Raw genomic sequence first — 21,362 nt, forward strand, 5'->3', positions numbered from 1 at the left:
GAGCTTGCACTACTATTAGACACTAGCACTGAGTTCTCCAAATTGTCGCCAGATGACTTCGACTGCTGCCGCTGTCCTTCTTTAAAAAGAGCAGAAATAACCGCTTCCGTAGTTATAGAACTAGCAGAATGTTCTAGTGCCATCACCAGTCCATTGTAAGATTCTGGTAACCCTGCTAGCATAATTATAGCGACGAATTCATCATCAAGTTTCTGGTTTATAGATTGTAGCGCCTGTTGGGTTGCTTGCACTTCATTGACGTATACCTCTATTCCCGAAAAGTCATTCAACTTCATATTGAAAAGTTTCTTTAATAGCGTGAGGCGTCGTAATAAACCACTATCAGCGTATGCCTTCTTCAAAGTAAGCCAGGTCTCCCTTGCCGTTTTAGCATTTTTCACAAGTGGATATAGATATTCAGCTATCATTAAACAAATTTTTGACCTTGCTTTACCATCCATCTTGCTTTTCTCTGCGTTATCCGGTATAAAATCTTCATTATTAACGCACTCCCACAAATCTAAGTCAATCAAAAACATTTGCATTGCGAATGCCCACGATCCATAATTGGATTGGCCGATTAACTTACTTATAGTTGGAGCCTGCATTATTTTACTATTTTAGGTTTGCTGGCCCATAACCTGATGAAATTAAAATAAAGGGAGAAATCTATATAGTATATTATATTTTATTTAACTTTAGATTGAGAGTAACAGTAAAAGGTAACCTAGCAATGCGTGAGCTCCATAGACTAACATAACACATAAAACCTACTTCAACAAATATATAATCTAGTATGTAAAATTTGGTATATATAAATAATGGATATATCATTATGAACAAAAATTTTACGTACACATTTTCTATACACTAGCCTGCTATGAACTAAGAACAAGGAATTACATAGAAAGAATGATAAAATAAAAACTGTAAATCATATAATTGCTTTCTTTCTTATACAAATATAATAATAATATAACAATTTATTTAGAAAGTATGCAAGCAGATTGTATCTGAATTTGGGAGGGTTATATGGCCGTAAACATTTTCTTTACACTAGACTGCTACTAAGAACAAGGGATTATAAAGAAATAGTGATAAAATTGCCAATTTATAGCTAGGCTATTCATAGCATAATTTCATAGACTAGTGTATAGAAAATGTTATACGGCTGTATAACCCTACCAAATTCAGATAAATCCTGCTTGCATACTTTCAACATAAATTGCGTCAAATATATAATCTAGTAATGTAAAATTTGTCATTGGAATATCAAATATTTTCTATACACTAGCCTGCAATAAATTGACAAAAATAGCAACAGATGGTGTATCATTCATCCTCTTTTCACTAATTACGTTTGCATAAGAAGAAAGGAGATAACCATATGATTTACAATTTTTATTTCATCATTTCTTCTATGTAATTTCTTATTACTTATCTATAAATGTTTTTGTTTATTGTTTATTATTTTATGATACTATTTTACATGAATTGGTCCATTATATTAGGTATATAATAAATAAATAAATTACCAAAAATGTTCAAAGTTATCGATGAATTGAATACATTACATTTAGATTCTCTAAGTGATGAATGGGTGCAGGCAAGTTATTATTCAGAATTTTTAGAATTTGGTGATATCCCTTCAGAATATGAGAGTATATTAGAGTCTGTCGATATTAAAACTTTATTTCAAAGCATAATAAAGTCATTTGACGATTGGCTTAATACAACAAATAGCGAAGATGAAAAATCATGGGCTACTCTCTCTAACCATGTCATACATGAAAAGTTACTTGCTATTATAGCTTATTATATTGATTATGGTGGAAAAAATATACTAACTAAAGAATACAGAAATAATGCATTATTAGCATCTCGTTTATATTACAAACTCTTATTAGTACCCGGATATAAAGCATACCATATTTATCATTCTCAATTATTTGCTCATTCTCTTGTTTGCCTTGGATTTCCAAAAACTATGTGTGAAAATGAAGATAGTTATTATAACTCAAAAGAGCTTACAAGAGAAGTAAATTCGGTCATAAGAGAACTACGGCACTTTGTTTTTGATCTACAAGCTATCATTAAAACGCTACAATTAAGCCCAAATGATATGAACTTCGAGGATATACTGAGTAATTTGGTTGATATAACTGGAGGTGCAATTGTTAACAAACTTAATGTGGGTAAGTGGCAATAGGAAATTCAATTGTGTAATAGGTTTTTGAAAACTGAAACCCTACACTTAGAAAATTTTACCTTTTGATCATATGGCTTCATAATAATTATTAGCCCTACCCTATGTCATTGGCTCAAACCGGCAACTTTATATAGTTGAATAATTAGAAAAAGCAACAAATACCAGAGGGAGACTGTACAAAAGTCATTTGCTTGGGCACCTTCTCCCATTCATGTTTCTACTGTGAAGCAGTTGTTTTTGCATGGCTGTGTTTCGGTTTGAAGTGTGGGGTATTGCAGTGAATTTACAGGATACAGAAAAATAACACCCAAGTCCTCAGGAATGGCAACACATGGGGGGTATCATGGGCGAAACGGTATACTCTGTTACACTTTCCAACAGGTAGACTTTCAGCTTGTTTCCCATTCTAAGTTGCATAAAAAAAGTATTTAATAAAAAATAACTGTGACTGTAAAACTATTAATATGCTGCTTAAAGGGGATATAAATGCTGCTGTGGAGGAAGAAGAATTGTTTTTTAAAATCTACAGCTGGCTCTTATTTTTATACCTATTTAACATTTTTTAATAATAAATTATTTAAATAAAATATAAAAAAAATCTGATCATTATATTTAAAATTTTCTAGATTGAAAAAATCAGAAAGTCACTTTTTTGGCCACCACGGTGACTATTTTTCTTAATGTTATAATAATTACAAAGTACAGAGGTATACTTAATGGTCTAGGGATAGGCAACAATGTCTCTTTTAAAACATCACCAAAAACTGAGGTTGCTAACCTGCCCACCAAGCATGGTAAATTCTAGCAAAACCCCCTTTATGGGGAAGGCCTATGTTCAGCAGTGGATGGTTAACAGTTGATATGATGATGTTGATGACAGAGATATAACACCTTAATACAAAGGGAAAGGAATTGTTAGTAATGGGATCTAACAGCCTTATTGCTAACAATATATCTCATCAGGTTGATCTCCATGCAGTAATCCTGGAAACTGTTTTGATTCATTCTTTATGAATTCGTCATTATGGGCCAACTGACCTGTTTCATCCTTATATATCTCATCTATCACTGGTACCCCTCCAGCATATACTGATACTTAGGAGGGGTTATCAATCCATTATCACCCACTTAGTCCTCAAGAATGGCAACACATGAAAGCTATCATTGATGACATAGTATACTCAGTTATGCCTATGCTACAGTTCATGTCCATAAGAGACAGTTTCCACTTTCCATGATGTGGCCTATTAGCTTAATTTCCATTCTAATCTAATTTATATATAAAAAAAAAATATTCAAAATATTATTATTATATACAACATTATTATTATATAATGTTTTTCTTAAATAGTTGGCTTTTTAATGCCACTAAAAATTTTTAATTAATTTATCATAACCTTTGTTTTCAATATTTGCATGCTTGATCTAAGTAGATTTTGTAAAGTAAGTAGGTAACCTACCTTTAATTTATAAGATCAAATGTTTTATAACCAAAATCATAACAAATAAAAATATAATTATACTAAAATTTACTTATCAAGTTGTCATACTGACTTATGAGAGAACTGTATTGAAAGTAAACTGCTCTCTTTGTTACTTAGTATAGAAACCAGCAAATGCAATTTTTATTTAAATTTAAAACATATTTCAAATCTCAGGAATGTAGAGAACCTACACTTACAAAATATTAATATGTTTGGTATACTAAATTCCTCTTATACATGGACTATGGTACTTTTTGAATTCTTAATATTTTGAATTTAAAAATATTTTCAGATAAAATAGAACTAGCTAATATATCTAGAGTAATTTATGAGATGATTGATGTATTAATATGTGAAGTCAATGGTGACCCTAACAAAAATGCAATACAATTGCTGTTCAAATGTATACTTCCAAAACTTATTGCAGCATCAGTGGACTGCAAGAATGCTAATGTAAGATTACATGTTTTTCTTCTTATGTTCTTATGGATATATCCACATACAACAATTTTTTTTATTCTTTCTATTATATTTGTAATGTTAATATTGTTGTTATACCCAATAATAATTGTTAGCAACTTTTGTGTATATATATTGCTGTATATATATTGCAGTATATTTATGTAGTTAAAATTATTACTTTTTTTTTGTTTTTAATATTTTTTATATCAGTTAACTAACAGGCAAACCTATACAAGTTTAATCTTGCAACTACATTGAAACAATAATGTTCATCATCATTTTATTGTATACACTATTATATAGTTGTTGTTGTTTCAGAATCTTGTAAGGGCATCATATGTTACATATTCTGGATTACTTCTTAGTAAATATGGAAAATCAGCATTATCAGGATACACTATACTACTACAACACCTATGCTATACTTTAGATGGATTAGTGAGTATTAATTATGATTAAGAAAATTATATTTCTTACCAAAAAAGTACCTAACCAAAAAAGGTGTCAAAAAACCATATCAATAAGAAATATTTTTATATATACATATATATAAATAAAAAATCTACCTACCTATCTCAGTAACAGGCATAACAGATATGTATGTATGATATTTTTTTTATATGAATGAATGAATGGTTTATTTTTTCTCTTCACAAAAGGTAGTATAAAGTGACAACTTGAGGTACAATTTCATATGTAGGTATATATATGTATGTACGTGCGTGCGTGCGTGCGTGCGTGCGAGCGTGCGTACGTGCGTGCGTGCGTGCTTGCGTGCGTGCGTGCGTGCGTACGTGCGTGCGTGCGTGCGTGCGTGCGTGCGTGTGTGCGTGCGTGCACGCGACGCAGCTCTATATAGGTTCTTATGTGAAAACTGTTCTGTAGAGTCGATGAATGGGTAGTATGTATGTTATGTATATACATATACACATACATACATATACACAGACATACATATATACATACATACATATATAGACATGTAATACAGACAATACATACATTATCATAACCTATATAATATACATAATTATACTATTATATATATATATATATATATAATTATATATATATATTATATACAATTTTTCCCAATTATGCAGTTATGCACCTATCTTGCATACTTACTGAAAATTTGATCTCTAAAAAACAAAAATATATCTTATCTGCAATATTTATAATGTAATTGCAGGAGCGTGCAGAAGTTCGTTCAGCTCGTGTTTCTTTAGTAATTGGCCTGATGAGCTTACTTCCACAGAAATCATATCGTAACATTGTTAAGTGGTTGATAAAACTGTCTACTACCGCAAAGGTTTCCCATCGCCATATTGCAATGGTATGTTGCTAGTTCTGATTTTGTAGTTATTATTAATAAACAGTTCTAGGTACTAATGACACTATTATATATTTCCTTCTTTTGAAAATTGGTAACTATCACCTGTTAGATAAAAATGACATTATGATCATTACACTACATGATATCACTCTTGAAATTCCACCCTTCTGGACTAAGGTATACTTGTCTTTTCTATCAGAGACGGGTATGGGGACTGGTCTGTCTCTAGACTTCTGATCCCCCCCCGAAATGTCGACCTGACAGGACATATTACTAACATAGAGATCAACAGAACTCATTTCTTACAATCATACCTCTTCCAATGCATTATGTTGTTAACTATGACATGACAGTGTAATAGAAGTCTTAATACTATTTGGTAACTTCAAAAGCAAATTATTACTATAAGTTTTCTTATGAATAGAATAATTAAGACTGCTAGTTTTACGTGATCATGCTCTCTTAATTAGTTTAATTTTGTTAGGAAATGCTGTCAAAACTATTAAGTAATGAACCTGAAGAAAACAAATCAAAAGAAACTACATCAGAAAAAGAAATATCAGGTAAGTAAATAATCCTTTTTTAATAGTCTAGGGTGCGCAACAGCATCCCCCATTGCCAACCCGTAACAATTACTGGCAAAACCCCTACGGTGAAGGCCTATGTTCAACAATAAACAGTTGATGAATGACGATGAAATAATCCTATATATAAACAGCAAAGAGGCTCTTTATATGTAAGGCGAGAAAACAATATTTTATACAACTATACTTAGATATAACGATGAATTTCCTTTTTATATTAATTTTTTCACTCCTTTATCCACAACTTTGTCCACGTGACTAACATGTTTGCTGACTAGGCTAAAAGTATAATATATATATATATATATATATATATATATATATATATATATATATATATATATATATATATATATATATATATATATATATATATACTTTTTAGCCTAGCCTCCTAGAAGCACAGCATAGAAAATTCCATCTAATATAATTTTATTGTTTTTTTCTTTTTAAGATAATGCTTCACCACCTACCACTGAACAACAATCTCAAACTGTGGCAACTGATGTTGAAACACAGGATAAACTCGAAGATAATACTGAGAACCAACATGCAGCCTCTATGTCGACTGATGATGAAAGTAGTCAAGAATTACCAATTACACAGAAAGGAATTGTAAGAGCATACATAATAACTTATAAATGCTAATTAATGAAATTTCTTTAATATTACAATCGATAAAATAATTCATTGTATATATTTTTGCAAATCTATATAACAAAAACATATAGCTTTACAGTACTATAGAAATTATTTTTATTATTTATAATAATAATTGATGTTGCAGGAATATTAACCAAATTAAATGTAAAAAACATTTTGTTGTTTAAGTAAACTTCACCAAAATGATGAAATTTTCAAAATAAATTTGATGATATAAGTTAATTAATTAAGAAACTAAAATACCATAAAAGCCATGATTTGCTAGAAATCATGGCATTAATGGTATTTTCATTATTGGTTGATTCTAATCTGACCTCGCATAATATCAAATTTATTGACAAATCATCTAATTAGTCTATGTTTAATGCATATTAAAAATGCCTGCATATTCGTATATATACTTATACATAATATGATGTAAATCTAGAGCGTCTATTAAAATAGATAACCTAATTTCTATATGTTATACAGTTTTCAATGTTTATATTTTAGAAATACCTCATAAAGAGTATTAAGTATACTTGTCATGTTATATACAAATAATAATGATTATTTTCTTTTTGCAATGCTATAGATATTTCATTTTATCAAAATAGCCTATATTTCAGTTTATCAAAGAAGTTAAAGTAGCTCTATTCAATTAAATTCTTAAGAGATGTTTATTGAACTCAGCTACTTTAACGGCGTGAGGGCGTCATATTAACTGACTTTGTAGGTTGTACAACATTTATAGTATTGTTATTACTATAAATCAGCAGTTTTAACACCTCAGATATTTAAAACCAAACATTTCAAATAAATACATCATTTAGTACATAATAAAATACTGAATAACTGTTAATATGCCACTATGGATTTAGGATGACCATGAGATGACGGAGGAGGAGGTGGAGGGGCTATTGCATGCCCGGGCGCATACAGTTCCGCTGACAGAAGTACTGCGCGCTGTGTACGAGCGCGTCACCGACGTCTCCGGTACGCTGCGGACGCGAGCACTCGTGTTGCTCGCCGAATGCATCGCTAGCGACCGCCTTGCCATACACCAAGCAGTCGAAGTACGCTCACCGTTAAATTTGTATATGTATAGGGCGCGAGGGCTTATTATATATAGCCAAATGGTCCCCCCCCCCTCTTTACCCTTTATATTATCCATGCTTAGCTAACTTTTTGCTTTACCAGCTGTGCTATACATTACTAACCATTTATCACTGGGGGAAGGGATTGTTAGTAATGCGGACTACCAGTCCCATTGCTAGTAATATACCCTGTCAGATTGACCTCCACTTGGTCCCCCCTGGAAACCATCGTGCCTAATTCCAGGTGTATTCATCACGATGAGCTAACTGACCTGTATTTTTATTATCCTATCATCTCTCACTGGTACCTCTCCAGCGTATACCGTTAGGTCGGGCAGAGTTACCATGCCATTATCATCCATAAAAAAAAAAAAACATTTACCACCTCCATTCCAAGCGTGTAATGATTGGCGACCACTGTTCGATAGCTAAAGAGCTATGCTCTTGTCTTCAATTTTTTATTAATATTAACAAAAAAGTCAACCAAGACTATATGTTAGATGTAACTATAGTAGTTTTACTTTACTTTATTGGTTAGCTTCATATAATTGTTTAATAATATCTGCATAAAAAACTAATCAATGTCGACGAAAAGATCACTAATAATAAAATTTAGGTAATGAAGATGGTAATAACAAAAAATCAAGTTGGTACTCGTGGGCCGTAGACGGTGATACGCCCTACATTCCGCCAGTGCTTGATCTATATTCACGACAGTATACACGTGTCAGGAGCTGAACGGTAATGGTGCTGTGTCGCGGCTGATGGCGGCCGGCGCTCGCTGCGTGTCGGACGAGCGCGCGGCAGTGCGTCGCGCTGCCGTCACGCTGCTGCAACGCCTGCTTGCGCGATATCCCAACCCGCCACCTACCGATCTCGGGGTACGTTGAAGCCGGCGAGTATCTTGAACAGGTTTATAGTACAATGTGACATAGGAAATAACCATATTTTTTATTTATTTTTTTGTTACATTCAAAATTATATTCAGACGACCAGATCTGTAATAGGTATGTTTTTTTGATAATCATATTATTATGTATGTCTGTATTCTAATTAAAAATTTTTAGAATTAGAATTATTTTAATTTCCTTGATCAAAAAACATTTAACAAGCTTAGAGTATATCCAACTTTATTTCAATTTGTTCAATGAATAGCATAAAGTTTATATAATTCCATATGAACCTAAGATTGATGAAAACAAATCGTATTCATCCAAATTTATTCGCGCAGATGCAATCGTAAATTGACTTATTACACATTTATTTTGCACACTTAAAAATTAATGTGAATGCCACAGCATCAGGATTCTGGATATTCGCTAACGATTAAACAAAAACAAATATGGAATCAAGGAATTCTATATTGTGTATATACATATATTTGTTTTTCAAGATTCTTGTGAGTTTGTGCCGAGACGCAAGTATCCTGGTGCGATCGGCAGCAATCACCGCCCTCGGAGAACTTGTCATACAATCTCCTAGCGACACTATGATTGATGCATTCCTCTCTGGACCCATGCATCAACTTTCAGACCCTGAAAATAAGGTGAATGTTGTTTCGGTTCGAAGGACCATTTTTGTTTTATGCGAAAATATGTAATTTTTTTTAGAAACTATTATGGATCGAATCCTCTTAATTCTAATGTTTCATTATAATTAAAATAATAAACTGTTGAATAAGTTACATGTCAGTCTATATAACATGAATAGATCCACGACATTACGAATGTTCCAAGAAATAATAGATGACATTTAACGATACAGCTTTTAAAATGATTACAGACTAAAAATAGAATAGAATCTAATAAAATCTTTACTGTAGTTCTTTATTAAATCATCAAAATTTTATATAGTTTAAATAAGTGTAAACATAATTTTTTGAACATGTTTTTGCAAAATTATATATATATATATATATATATATATATATATATATATATATATATATATATATATATATATATATATATATATATATATATATATATATTGTTAAATAGGTTCAAGAACAAGTGGTAACTTTACTTCAACAAATACTACTTGATCGTCTGCAAAAATATGAGACCACAGACGTGGAGGACCCGCTGCCTTGGATGTTCCTCGCGGGGATCACTCGCCACAACATGCGGAGACATCTTCAGAAGGCTTGCACACTGTTGGCCAAGAATTCTAATTCCATCAAGTATATTTTTCCTTTTTATATTTTGTTAGTACAATATTCATATATATATATATATATATATATATATATATATATATATATATATATATATATATATATATATATATATATATATATATATATATATATATATATATATATATATATATTTAAAACATTTTAGTATAGATATTAATTATTTCAAAATGATAGTTAGTGCAATTTAAGGTATGAGGTATAACTAACAACTTTGTCATCAAGACTGGCAATGATTACAGCCTATTTTGCTCGCTTATAAAGCAATTTTTTAGATGAAAGTATTTTTAAAATAGGTTTAGTATTTTTCGAGTTTATACATTATAAACAAAACATTTAATTTTCTCTTTATAATATTAGTCTAAACGAATACCGCTGTAGTAACACTATTGTATCTATCTAGGCGAATAATATAAAACTACCACTATATGGCATTAAAAAAACAATTCTATTGAACGTATAATCTGATATATTCGAAGTAGTCCCTATTGATTTTTAAAAATTCGATCAAATTTGATTCAGAATTAGCAAAGATGTCGCGTAACATACACACCAAAAATTCAAGCGGCAGCCTTTTTAAAGTTGTTTAAAAATAAAATTGTAATGACACAGTCATCGCCTGGTAGACATGTTGAGCACACACCTGGGCGCAGCGTGCGACGACCGCGACCTGCAGTGTCTGGTGCTGCTCACGAGCATCGCGCGCTTGGTTGACTACTCCGACATCAGCTTTGTGCTCGACTACTATTACAAACTAGCTGATGACACGAAGGTAGCTTTCTTACATACATTTTTTTTATATCTAATTGCATGCTTTTTATTTGAATTTTGTCCTCTTCGTCTGTCATTTTAGTTCGTTATCGGAACATTTTTATATCAATCGGAAATATTGGCAATTGTTCGATTGCTATTAAAATTTGATAAACAATTGTGAACTTGCTACTCCTCGGTAAGAATTAGTATGAACAATAATAAAATTGAGTAAAACGTTGTGGAGCCGTTATTGCCGTGTGGTCCCGACATAAAATGAGCCACCACTTCCTTTCCCGTGGATGCCGTAAAAGGCGATTAAAGGAATTTAATAGTTAATAAATGGGCAGTAGCATCCTTCTTAAAACACCACTGAAGCCAAATTGCGGTTTTTTTATGGGTGAAAATGGCATGGTAACCCCGCCTGTGCTATCGGTATACACTAGCGGGGTACCAGTGAAAGGTGAGAGATGAAGATGAAAAGGCAGGTCAGTTAGCCCATCGTGACGAATTCAACGATAAATTAGTCACAATAGTCTCCAGGGGGAACCACGTGGAGGTCGACCTAATAAGATATATTGATAGCAATAGGGACTAACCTCCCTGTTACTAACAATCCCCCCCCCCCCCGCCAAACTGCTGTTGTCAACCCGCCTGCTGAACATGGCAACTACTGACAAAACCATGAGGGAGTTTTATGTTCAATAGTTGACATTTAACGGCTGATATGGTATAGTATGGAGCCGTCATAAATGCAAATGCAATTTACAGGGTACAGAGGAATAACACCTGAGTTCTCAGGAATGGCAACGTATGGGGGATATCATGGGCGAAACAGTATACTCTGTTATGTCCATGGTACTGCTCATGTCTATAGGCGACGCTTACCACTTTGCATCAGTTAGGCCGTCAGCTTGTTTACCATTTTATGTTGCATAAAAAAAAGTGCATATCTATATGGATGTGTAACAGAGTCGCGACGCGCGGCTGCTGCCGCTAGCGCTGGAGTTGGCAAGCGTGTGGGCACGCTGGGCCGCGGCCGCCGCCCGCGTCGCGCTGCGCCACCACCTGGTGCAGCGGCTCGCCAGCGGCGACGGCGAGGGTCAGTACCACACTACAGGTACAGTTCCAGTCGCACACTCTTTGATCGCCGATCATTCGCGACCAAATGACAATACATCAAGTTGCAATCTACTCTTGGCCACACTACGCAAAAGTTAAAGGCCTTGAAGATCCAGCAGCTTAACACATCGCCTTATCTTCTAATAGTTATGGGTTGGATCCCCGCACAGTACAAACATTTGCATTAGTGAGTATGACTATTGGTCTGGGTGTTTCCTATGTATAATATGTATATATTAAAAAAAAGTATTTCTATCAGTTATCTAGCACTCAAAATACAAGTTCTACTTAGTTGAGGACTAAATATTATGTCCAGTATACAGTACGCTGTATATTATGTCCAGAGCTATACTGAATGTCGCGCTAGTTTTATGCTCATTAAGTCGAATACATTTAACATGCCTACATTTCGCTAATATTTTAAATTTAAAACTAGTCAGAATATAATTTCTTAATATGATGTGTTGGGGGGAAGGGATTGTTAGTAATGGGGACTACCAGTCCCATTGCTAGCAGTATACCCTGTCAGGTCGACCTCCCCGTGGTCCCCCCTGGAAACCATCGTGCTGAATGCCAGGTGTAACCATCACGATGGAGAAACTGACCTGCCTTTTCATTCTCACCTATCATCCATCACTGGTGCGCCGCCAGTGTATACCGTTAGCGCAGGCGGGATTACCATTTCATTATCATCCATAAAAAAAAAAATATGTGTTAGCAATCAATCAATTAATTCTAAGACTGAGATAATATTGTAATTTAGTTAAATAATACACAAAAAATAACACTAAGTAACACAAGGTATAGTTTATTATATAAAAAATACTTTACATTTGGTTTAAGAACAAAACTGAAGCGAAAAAAAATTGGAGTATTCATCAAGACTTTAATACGCCTTATTATTAAATAAACATAATAGTTATTCCTACTATTTTCACTGTAAATATATCTGTATAAATAAATATTACATTAATTATAAAATACCACAGGATGCCGCATCGCGTGTGCCGCATTAGCCGCGCAATTAGATCCTGACAATTTACAGTGGGCTACTGAACTGATGCAATTATGTGAGTTATTATATTATTATATTTAAAAGCGAAAGATAAACTGATAATAGACTTTTAATTTAAATAATAAAATTTGTTTGAACTCGGTGCCACACCCAAAGAGAACAAGAACAATAACTGATATACCTATACCACTTCAATTAATAACAGAACATAACTGTAATGAAATATTTAAATGTTAATAGTTAAAGTCCAACCATTTAATAACTATTAAGTTATAAATCTATCAACAATAATAGAAAGCATCAATTGGCACCAACTTCAAACACATTTTATCCTATAAATTATGTCTAATATGAGATTATTTTTCGCTTTTTGGTTTATGTTTTATTTTTTGAAGCCAGATTGACTTTTTTTTAATAGTTTGTGTTTGTTCTCAAATTTAATTTTCAACTGTAGCTAGGATATCGTGTGTTATAAAAAACCAAGTAACAAACATCTTCACTACTATGAACACTTCAGCCAAATTAGAACAGTTCGTTTCATAATTCACTAATGTTATATTTCTTAATGCTCTTATTTATATTTATAAAAATAAAAAAAACGTCTCTACGCCTTTTAAATAATGACATGCAAATACAGCTACTTCACGATAGAAACACGTGTGGATGTCCCATACTTAGATATCGAATGCGTTTTATCTACCTTGTTAGCGGAACAACGTGCTCTAAGCGGTACGGGGGGCGGCGAATTGGAGGAATGGATGCGGGCGGCGGACTTATCGCTAGTTGCGCCGGTGCCGCCGTCGCCTGGCCTGCTGAAGCTCTTCCTTGATGCCCTCACTGATCCTCCACCAGGTAATCACTTAAAGAGAATTTCCTCACGACTGTAATCTTTGAAGTGGTGATAATAGAAAGCTGTCTCTGGCCGTTATGATGTATGTAACTAAAACGTAACTTTTTTTTGTTTTCATATAATATGTTTTTCTTTCTATCTGGATGGATACTTTAAAAAAATGTATGAAAAAAAGTGTAACATTACTGAACGTATTTTCAAAGAGAAATTTGTGATAATTTGTTTGCTATACATGAATTTACAAAAACTGTAATAAACAAACAGCAAATAGTTTACTAAACAATAAAATAAGGGAGAATTAAACATTTTCACCTTCATAAACTATGCCTACGCAGATATTATATTACCTCATATCTATAGGCGACGGTTACCACTTTCCATAAGGTGGGTCGTCAGCTTATTTACCATTATAAGTTGCATTAAAAATCCTTGACAAATCTTCATAAATTAGTACATAAACACATTCATTGTCTAGATCTACTGAAAAAACTTGAATAAAATGTACCTACTAAAGTGCCACGGTATCCTTGCAATCTGTTTAAAAGAGCAACTTGCAGAACAACCGCAACTCGCTTCAGCCTCGCACTGATGTAATCTGCGATGTATATTGTGTATCTAAATTAAATACAAAATATCTAAATTACTCCCAAATCTGTAGGGAAGAAGTAAGGGGAGAAACAGGCAGATGCAGACAATTTCTTTTTTTCTACTGTTTAGGGAAAATATGACAAAAATGTTAATAAATTGTCTTTCACTATATATAGGTAAATTAGTCGAAAAACATTACCTTTTCTTAGACATTCGGTAAAAATATAATTGAAACCTTTTATATATAAAAATTGCAGGGAATAAGTGGATGCAGATGGCTCAGGACCGTACTTTATGGCAGTCTATGGGGGAGGCTTATCCTGTCCAGTCCAGCAGTGGATGGATAATAGCTGAAATGATGATATATAAAAATATAATTAAAATTTTTTAGAGGATTTTCTGCAATATCTGTTAGAGCGAACAATAAAATGAATGGCAATTACCAATGCGTCGAGAATCAAACAGACACCGGCTGCGAATTGTCCACGGTGCTCCGTCGATGTAACGTCTTCTTCGGCGCAGTGTGACCGTGAATAGTGGATTGTATGCAATTTGAGGTATTAGTGTTCCGTCACTGAAGCTACGCGACCTAATACGGGCGTAACTCAGTGGTGGACCGAGGCGATGTTATCCTATGTATATACGGGCATGTAACATGCTGTGTAGAGTGGTGCGAGGCGCAGCGCGGCGCGTGCGTGGCGGGCGCGGGGCGGCTGTGCGTGCGGTCGCGCGAGGCCGCCGCCGCCGCCGCGCCGCGCCTGGCCGCGCTGCTGCACCACCCCGCCGCGCCGCTCGCCGCCAGGCTCAACGCGCTGCACGCGCTCACAGACATATGCACCAGGTACTGCGCACACACCACACACAACTACAGCGCTCATGTGACGCTCTTCACCACTGGGACAATATACAATTATCGTTTATATGAGTGCCTCTTATGCCACTCGTTTTGATGCTCCCGAAACTGTATAGTATGACTGTATTTTGGTTTTTGGAATGGGACACAATAATGTCATCTTTAGTCCTCAGAAACGGCAACACTAAGTTCATATTTTATCATTATATTATTATTCACTTTCCATTAAATCAACTATTTGTTATTTAGCTATTTGTCATAACAAATAACGACTCGAAATAAATAAAAAATTTTTTTTTTTGCTGATTTATTTTGTACAAAAAGAAACAACATTAGTATATCTATCATACTGCCAACATTCACATTACGACACATGTACGCAGTATTCGTACAGAAGAGATTTGTATTACTGTGTGGTCAGATTACATAAAACTGCTGAGCGATAGCCGACCGTATGCGACCTTGCGCCAGGTACACGTGCATCGTGGAGCCGCTGCTGGGCGCGGTGTGCGGCTGCGTGGAGGCGAGTGCGCCCGCGCCGCTGCGCCGCGCCGCCGCGCGCGCCCTCACGCGGCTGCTGCTCGCCGGCTTCCTGCGCCTGCGCACCCCGCTCTACTACCGGTAACCGCGTCATCTGTCTCTATACGAGTATATCTCGTATATCTCCGCCGCGCTCACTCTCATGCACTTATTAAATTTAATTCTTCGACATTACAATAAATCTTTTTATTGGTTAGAGCTTAGGGTTAGTGCTATGCTGACATTATAATACTATAGTGAATTATTAGAATTCATGCCAAATGGTGAACTTGTAGAAATTAACATTGATGCTTGTGTTCAATACACATGTTTGTATGTAATATTTTTTTGCGCAGATCAAATATTTGTAAAATAATATTTACGTTATTTGCCGATATCTTCACCTAAACTTGTATCATACTTTTTTATTGAAGGGCTGTTAGATTCTTTTTAAAAAATATAATTAAACAAATGTGTCTTATTTTGTAACTTCATATAAATATGTCACATAATATTTTTGTGAAATTAAAAAATAAGCCACAGTGGCGCCATTGTCCACATGTGCACAGATACTGCGCGTTGCTCGCGGACGAGGACCACGACGTCCGCGAGCCGGCCGAATACTACGTCACCAGTTGCCTCACCGCCGACGCTATCTACCACCACTTCGTCGACTGCGTGTTACATTATAACAAAGAAGACAGTGGTAATTAGCATTTGATTTTTACCTGATTGTCAGAGCAACAGGGATAAGGGTCTATGCAAATCGAAGGTCTGGTGGCAGCATAATTAATTTTACTATAATAGTATTTATAAATAGTTGTAATTCGAAAAGAAACAAATTTAAATAAACAAGCAGGGATAACATAACAATAGCAATTATTAAGGTGTTTTTGTGTTTATTTAATATTGTATTAAAATTAGTTTGTTACCTTTCGGCACTTTACCGACTTGACAAATTGTCAAGAATTTAATGCACACATAGTGTTTGACCTGAAGGTCATGGACTATTTTTTATACCTTTTAATTAACCTATCTCGAGGTAAAGCCCGAAATGTTTTGTAATCAGTTATTTATATGAGAGACATGGTACCCGTAAAAATATATTCGTAGTCAGAAAGATAGGTTAGGTTTGGTTTGGTGAAAGCCTGAATCTTTTTTTTTATATAATAATCTTATATTTACCAACTCACGTTGCTAAAATTTAAGATTTACCATAGGCTTTTACAATAACAGCAATGGCAGCAACAATATAGTATGTAAACATTTCCATCAGTTTTCTAGTCCCCGTCACAGATAATATTATATAATAATACTTGTCTCTGTAGTACAAGTACTGGTAACTAAATAATGCTATATAAAATGTCTATGGTTATTATTATATTATTCCATGATGACCAATGAAAAAAGGTCATACCGAAGCGTGCTGAGGACTTGCCACTTGCCAACAGCGGGCATCTCGTTCGACGCGCGGCAACTCATCTACGACGTGATGCTGCAACGGCTGTCGCTGGTGCAGAAACTGAACGTGCAGTGCCGGCTGGCGCGCGAGGTGCTACAGCACGCGGCTGACTCGCTGGACGAGCACGACGACCTGCCGCCCGCGCTGCACGCCGCGCTGCTCGACGCCATCACGCTGCTCTGCGGACCCAGGATGAAGCTACCCAGTCAGTCAACATGCCTTTGCCTTTTCCCGTTTATATAGATTCGAACAAGGCTGGCCTTAGTCTATCTGTGACCCCTTGACACAGGTTATTATATTAACCTATTTTGGAGCCCAGTTCTAAAACCGCAACTACTGTATCCTTATAAAACTGTAATATTCATATTAGTTAAGACACTATAATACTACAGTTATGTTTTTTACAAATTGTCAGCAAATTTTTTATTTCCAAAATTAACTTCACCGGGAGTGCCGAGTAAGCCGACAATTCTACCAGCAGACTGATTGACCATTGGTCTGTTTGTTTTAGACGTACGGTTTTGGGATCAATCTATGTCAATAGGGAGGACTCAATATTTGGAGGACACATGTGTTGTATCTACAGTTATTTGGCTACAGAATTCAATATTCGCCGCCGTCTGTATTGTATACTTATTCGTATATGTGTGATTACCTTGTAGTTTTATTTTCAACTGAATATAAAAGAAGATTTAATCAGTTTAATTATATTTTCTTTAACTTCTTTTTGAACAAAATATTATGTGAATACAGTTATTCATAAAAACTAGAACCTTCTATACTAAAACTTTTACTTTGTTTTGTCACTCTCTTTCATAGTCGAAATTTGGCGTAAAAAGAGATAAAACACTTCAATATCTAAAATAGGTGTATGAGAGGCTTGATGTTTTTATGAATAAGGGCAGTTAGATCAAACATCGCAACGATTAAAAGCCGCTTTATGTGAATTGTAATACATTTCATATAACCCACAGATTTTAATCAGTATCTTGCGTTGAGACTACATTAACGAACTAGTACGCGTACATGAATCAATGGTTTATATAACACATATTGTGTTATAGATTATGAAAGGCGGATTTATAACTGCCCTGTCATGGTTAATACCAAAAAATTAATATTACTACTGTTTAAGTATTTTTCATTTAAATTAGATTAAATAGTGTGCCTATATTTATCACCTACTTATTTATTTTACAGAGAAACCACAAAACACGGGGGATGCTGATATTGAAGACCTCCATGAACGAGTCACTACTAATATTGTTTCTCATGTAAGTTTAAGTAAAGCGTTCTTAAATTTGGCTAACCGAATTATGGCAATGCTGCAATTAACTGTCATTTTCATAAATAATTTAACATTTTTCAAATATTATCATCATATCAGCCTTTAACTGTCCAGTATCTTCTCTTTGGAAGGTTTTGCCAGCAGTTACTACGCTTGGCAGATGGATTAGCAACCGCAGTTAGGCTTTAGAGATGTTTTAAAAGGGACGCTGCTGACCATTCCTCGCCCTTACGACACCCACAGGAAAGGAAGGGGTGGCTTATTCTATGTCGGAACCTACACGGCAGAAACGATTTTCAATGTTATTGACTAATAATAATTGCTTTAGTAGTGAACTAAAATGTCAATCATTGAATATATTGCATATAAATCTATCATTAAAAACTTTACACCTACTTATATAGGTTTTGGAATTTTTCAAATACATTTTTTCCATAATTTTTTTTATTTTTAGTGATAAGTTAATAAGAATATTACTGCGTGATTAACGTTTTAGTTCGCTCTCAGAGTACTTATTAAATAATAAATTAAAAATAGTGAAAAATGTTAGTTTGTTTTTGTAAATTCACAAATAATTGCGATGTTGTCATACTTTGTTATAAAGCTCATAAAACATTTCCTTTTTTAAATTTAGAATTCTCGTATTATATTTTAATTCGTAACATATGTTAGTATTTCATATGTGAAATTTTACTAGTTTATTTTAAATTTATAATATTTTGTACTCATGTTTCTGTTGTGAAGCAATTGTGTTGTCATGATTTCATGATTGTGTACAGAGTACGTCATAATACCATTGCCAACTCATGAGGGTATCAGTGTGTATTCTGGGATGTCAATGGTTCGATGATGTTCATAGGCCGTCAGCTCGTTCACCATTATAAGTATTAGAAAAATAGTATATTATTTTGAGAATTTATCGATTGTTAAATATGAACACAAGTACGTACGACACGCAGAAAATGAAGCGCACGGTAGCGGAGGTGGTGGTGCCGGCGGTGCTGCAGCTGTACGCGCGCATGGGGCCGCGCGGCGGACAGCTCGCCGTCTACCTCGTGCGCATCGCCACCGACCTGCTCAACGACTACCGCCACGAGGTATCCACCCCGCAACCACGTACAAACATACGATCGGCTCGATTCTGAGATGTTATTTCTCTAAACCAGTGTTTTTCAATCTTTTTCATGACGCGACCCCCTTATTATGTAAAGATATCTTGTGACCCCCTTAGTATGTAAAAATATCTTGAAACCCCCTACCCTTCACGGTTTACAATGTTTATGAATTTTAAAAATTGTTCTGAATCAATTAACGAGAAATGGGCACCAAACTTTATTTACGCAAGTACTATTTATTGTTGGCAGGAACATTTTTATGGCTCTTTAAAAACTTTGAAATTTTGTCAATTGTAATTTTTGACTCTTCCGACTCGAAAGGTTGTCAACCCCTGGCCTAGTGGATAGACCGCAAACCCGTGAACTTATAATCCTAAATTAAAAACAAAAAATAAACCCCACACAACCTGAAGACGGCTAACAACGCGCTAAAAGCAATGTATGCTGTCTTGCTAATTTGTTTACTTGTCAATTGGTATTAAAAAGCTTTTAGGATATTGGGTTAAAAATAATAAATTATTGATTTAGCGAGTAATAAAAGATCAGTAATATTTTGTGGAGAGGGGACTCTCGGTTCGTAGCTACACCATTAGTTTATATTACCGACAAACGTACTTTTTACTGCTTTTTTGCAATCTAAATATTTTTTTATTGGTTTATAGTTTAATGTAAATTAAGTAAATTTAATGTATGTAGAAATAAAAAATAATTGACCCTAAGAAAAATAAAATATTAAACTGATTTTTAACTTTTCATAGAAACTGGATCGTGACCGTGTTTCTATAAAAGGTTAAAAAATATTAAAACAATCATAAGAAGATCATTAAACCCTATTGAGAAAATGAAACGTTTGCCAGATCGAGGAGTTAATAGAAAACGACGAGGAATTGGTGGAACGCGTGCAGCAATTCCAGGAGACGATCGGGCTGGCACCGCCCTTCGGGAATACACGCAATCTGGTGACGGCCTCGGCGCCGCCCGAGCCGGACACGCCGCGCGCGCCGCGCCGACGCCCACGCGTACCCGACGGCGGCGCCGCGCCGCGCTCTTACAAGAAACGAGCGTTGCGTATCTAACGACCCTTGAGATCTCGCTAAACCTTGTATCATCTGCCTAGGTGGATAACGCAACAAATTCATTTTATGTAGTTTTAAGATATACAATTTATCTCTTCGTTTTTTTTTTTTTGTAATAAAAACATAAGTAATTAATTTTTTGGTCCTCTTGATTCGGTTCAGATGGGCTGCAAGAATTTCCGACGATCCTGGTCATCATCATCGCACCGCTCGCTATCGATAGGGAATTCATCCTCACAGGTTAAAACATAATTGAGTTTTAAAATCACGGTGCGTCAATTTTTTAAAATGACTTCGAATAGACAAGTATTGGGTTATATATTTTTTATAGTTTAATTTCGTTTACTTAATTTTTATAAGTATAGACTCCAAAACTATATATAACATGTAAATATAATTTAACATTTCTGTTTTTTTTTTGTGATAAACTATTAGAGGTGTTATAACAGCTAGTGTTAAGTAGTAGTAGTAGTATAAGCAACTAGCTGTGATAACAGCTATTAGGCTTATGCACTACTGTCACACGTAGTGTGGAAGGGGGTATAAATAATATAATAAGATTTTAACCTATTTTATCATTTTTTTATATATTTATTACTTTATCATTGTTTTAGTATAATATTTATGCTATTGTACGGTATTCAGGAAGCAAAAGTTATATATTTCATAGAAATAATGTTTTTCATATAGAATTTACAGAATTCAAATCGATA

The 21,362-nt window shown here is 34.5% G+C and overlaps 1 protein-coding gene across 3 annotated transcripts; it reads left to right on the forward strand.

Annotated features, from left to right (window-relative positions):
- The first annotated feature begins 1,421 nt into the window (after positions 1–1,421).
- On the forward strand, positions 1,422–20,784 carry LOC113512530 (condensin-2 complex subunit D3-like). 3 transcript variants are annotated; one of them, XM_052900250.1, is made up of 21 exons: positions 1,422–2,195; positions 3,986–4,146; positions 4,474–4,593; positions 5,348–5,491; positions 5,976–6,054; positions 6,530–6,690; positions 7,599–7,793; positions 8,546–8,695; positions 9,208–9,360; positions 9,815–9,996; positions 10,624–10,783; positions 11,734–11,881; positions 12,873–12,953; positions 13,607–13,750; positions 15,003–15,177; positions 15,661–15,810; positions 16,278–16,414; positions 17,160–17,375; positions 18,371–18,444; positions 19,418–19,555; positions 20,431–20,784. In XM_052900250.1, exons 1-21 carry the CDS (start codon positions 1,541–1,543, stop codon positions 20,647–20,649), a joined length of 3,642 nt encoding a protein of 1,213 aa, XP_052756210.1. In that variant the 5' UTR covers positions 1,422–1,540; the 3' UTR covers positions 20,650–20,784. The 3 variants fall into 3 exon arrangements, with proteins under 3 accessions (XP_052756210.1, XP_052756211.1, XP_052756212.1); XM_052900251.1 differs by having other exon boundaries at positions 1,423–2,195; positions 11,734–11,863; XM_052900252.1 differs by having other exon boundaries at positions 1,456–1,606.
- The last annotated feature ends 578 nt before the right edge of the window (positions 20,785–21,362 follow it).

This window comes from Galleria mellonella, unplaced genomic scaffold (genome assembly GCF_026898425.1).
Source record: "Galleria mellonella isolate WM207_F2 unplaced genomic scaffold, CSIRO_AGI_GalMel_v1 utg64, whole genome shotgun sequence".
In the NCBI taxonomy this organism is placed as follows: Eukaryota; Metazoa; Arthropoda; class Insecta; order Lepidoptera; family Pyralidae; genus Galleria; species Galleria mellonella.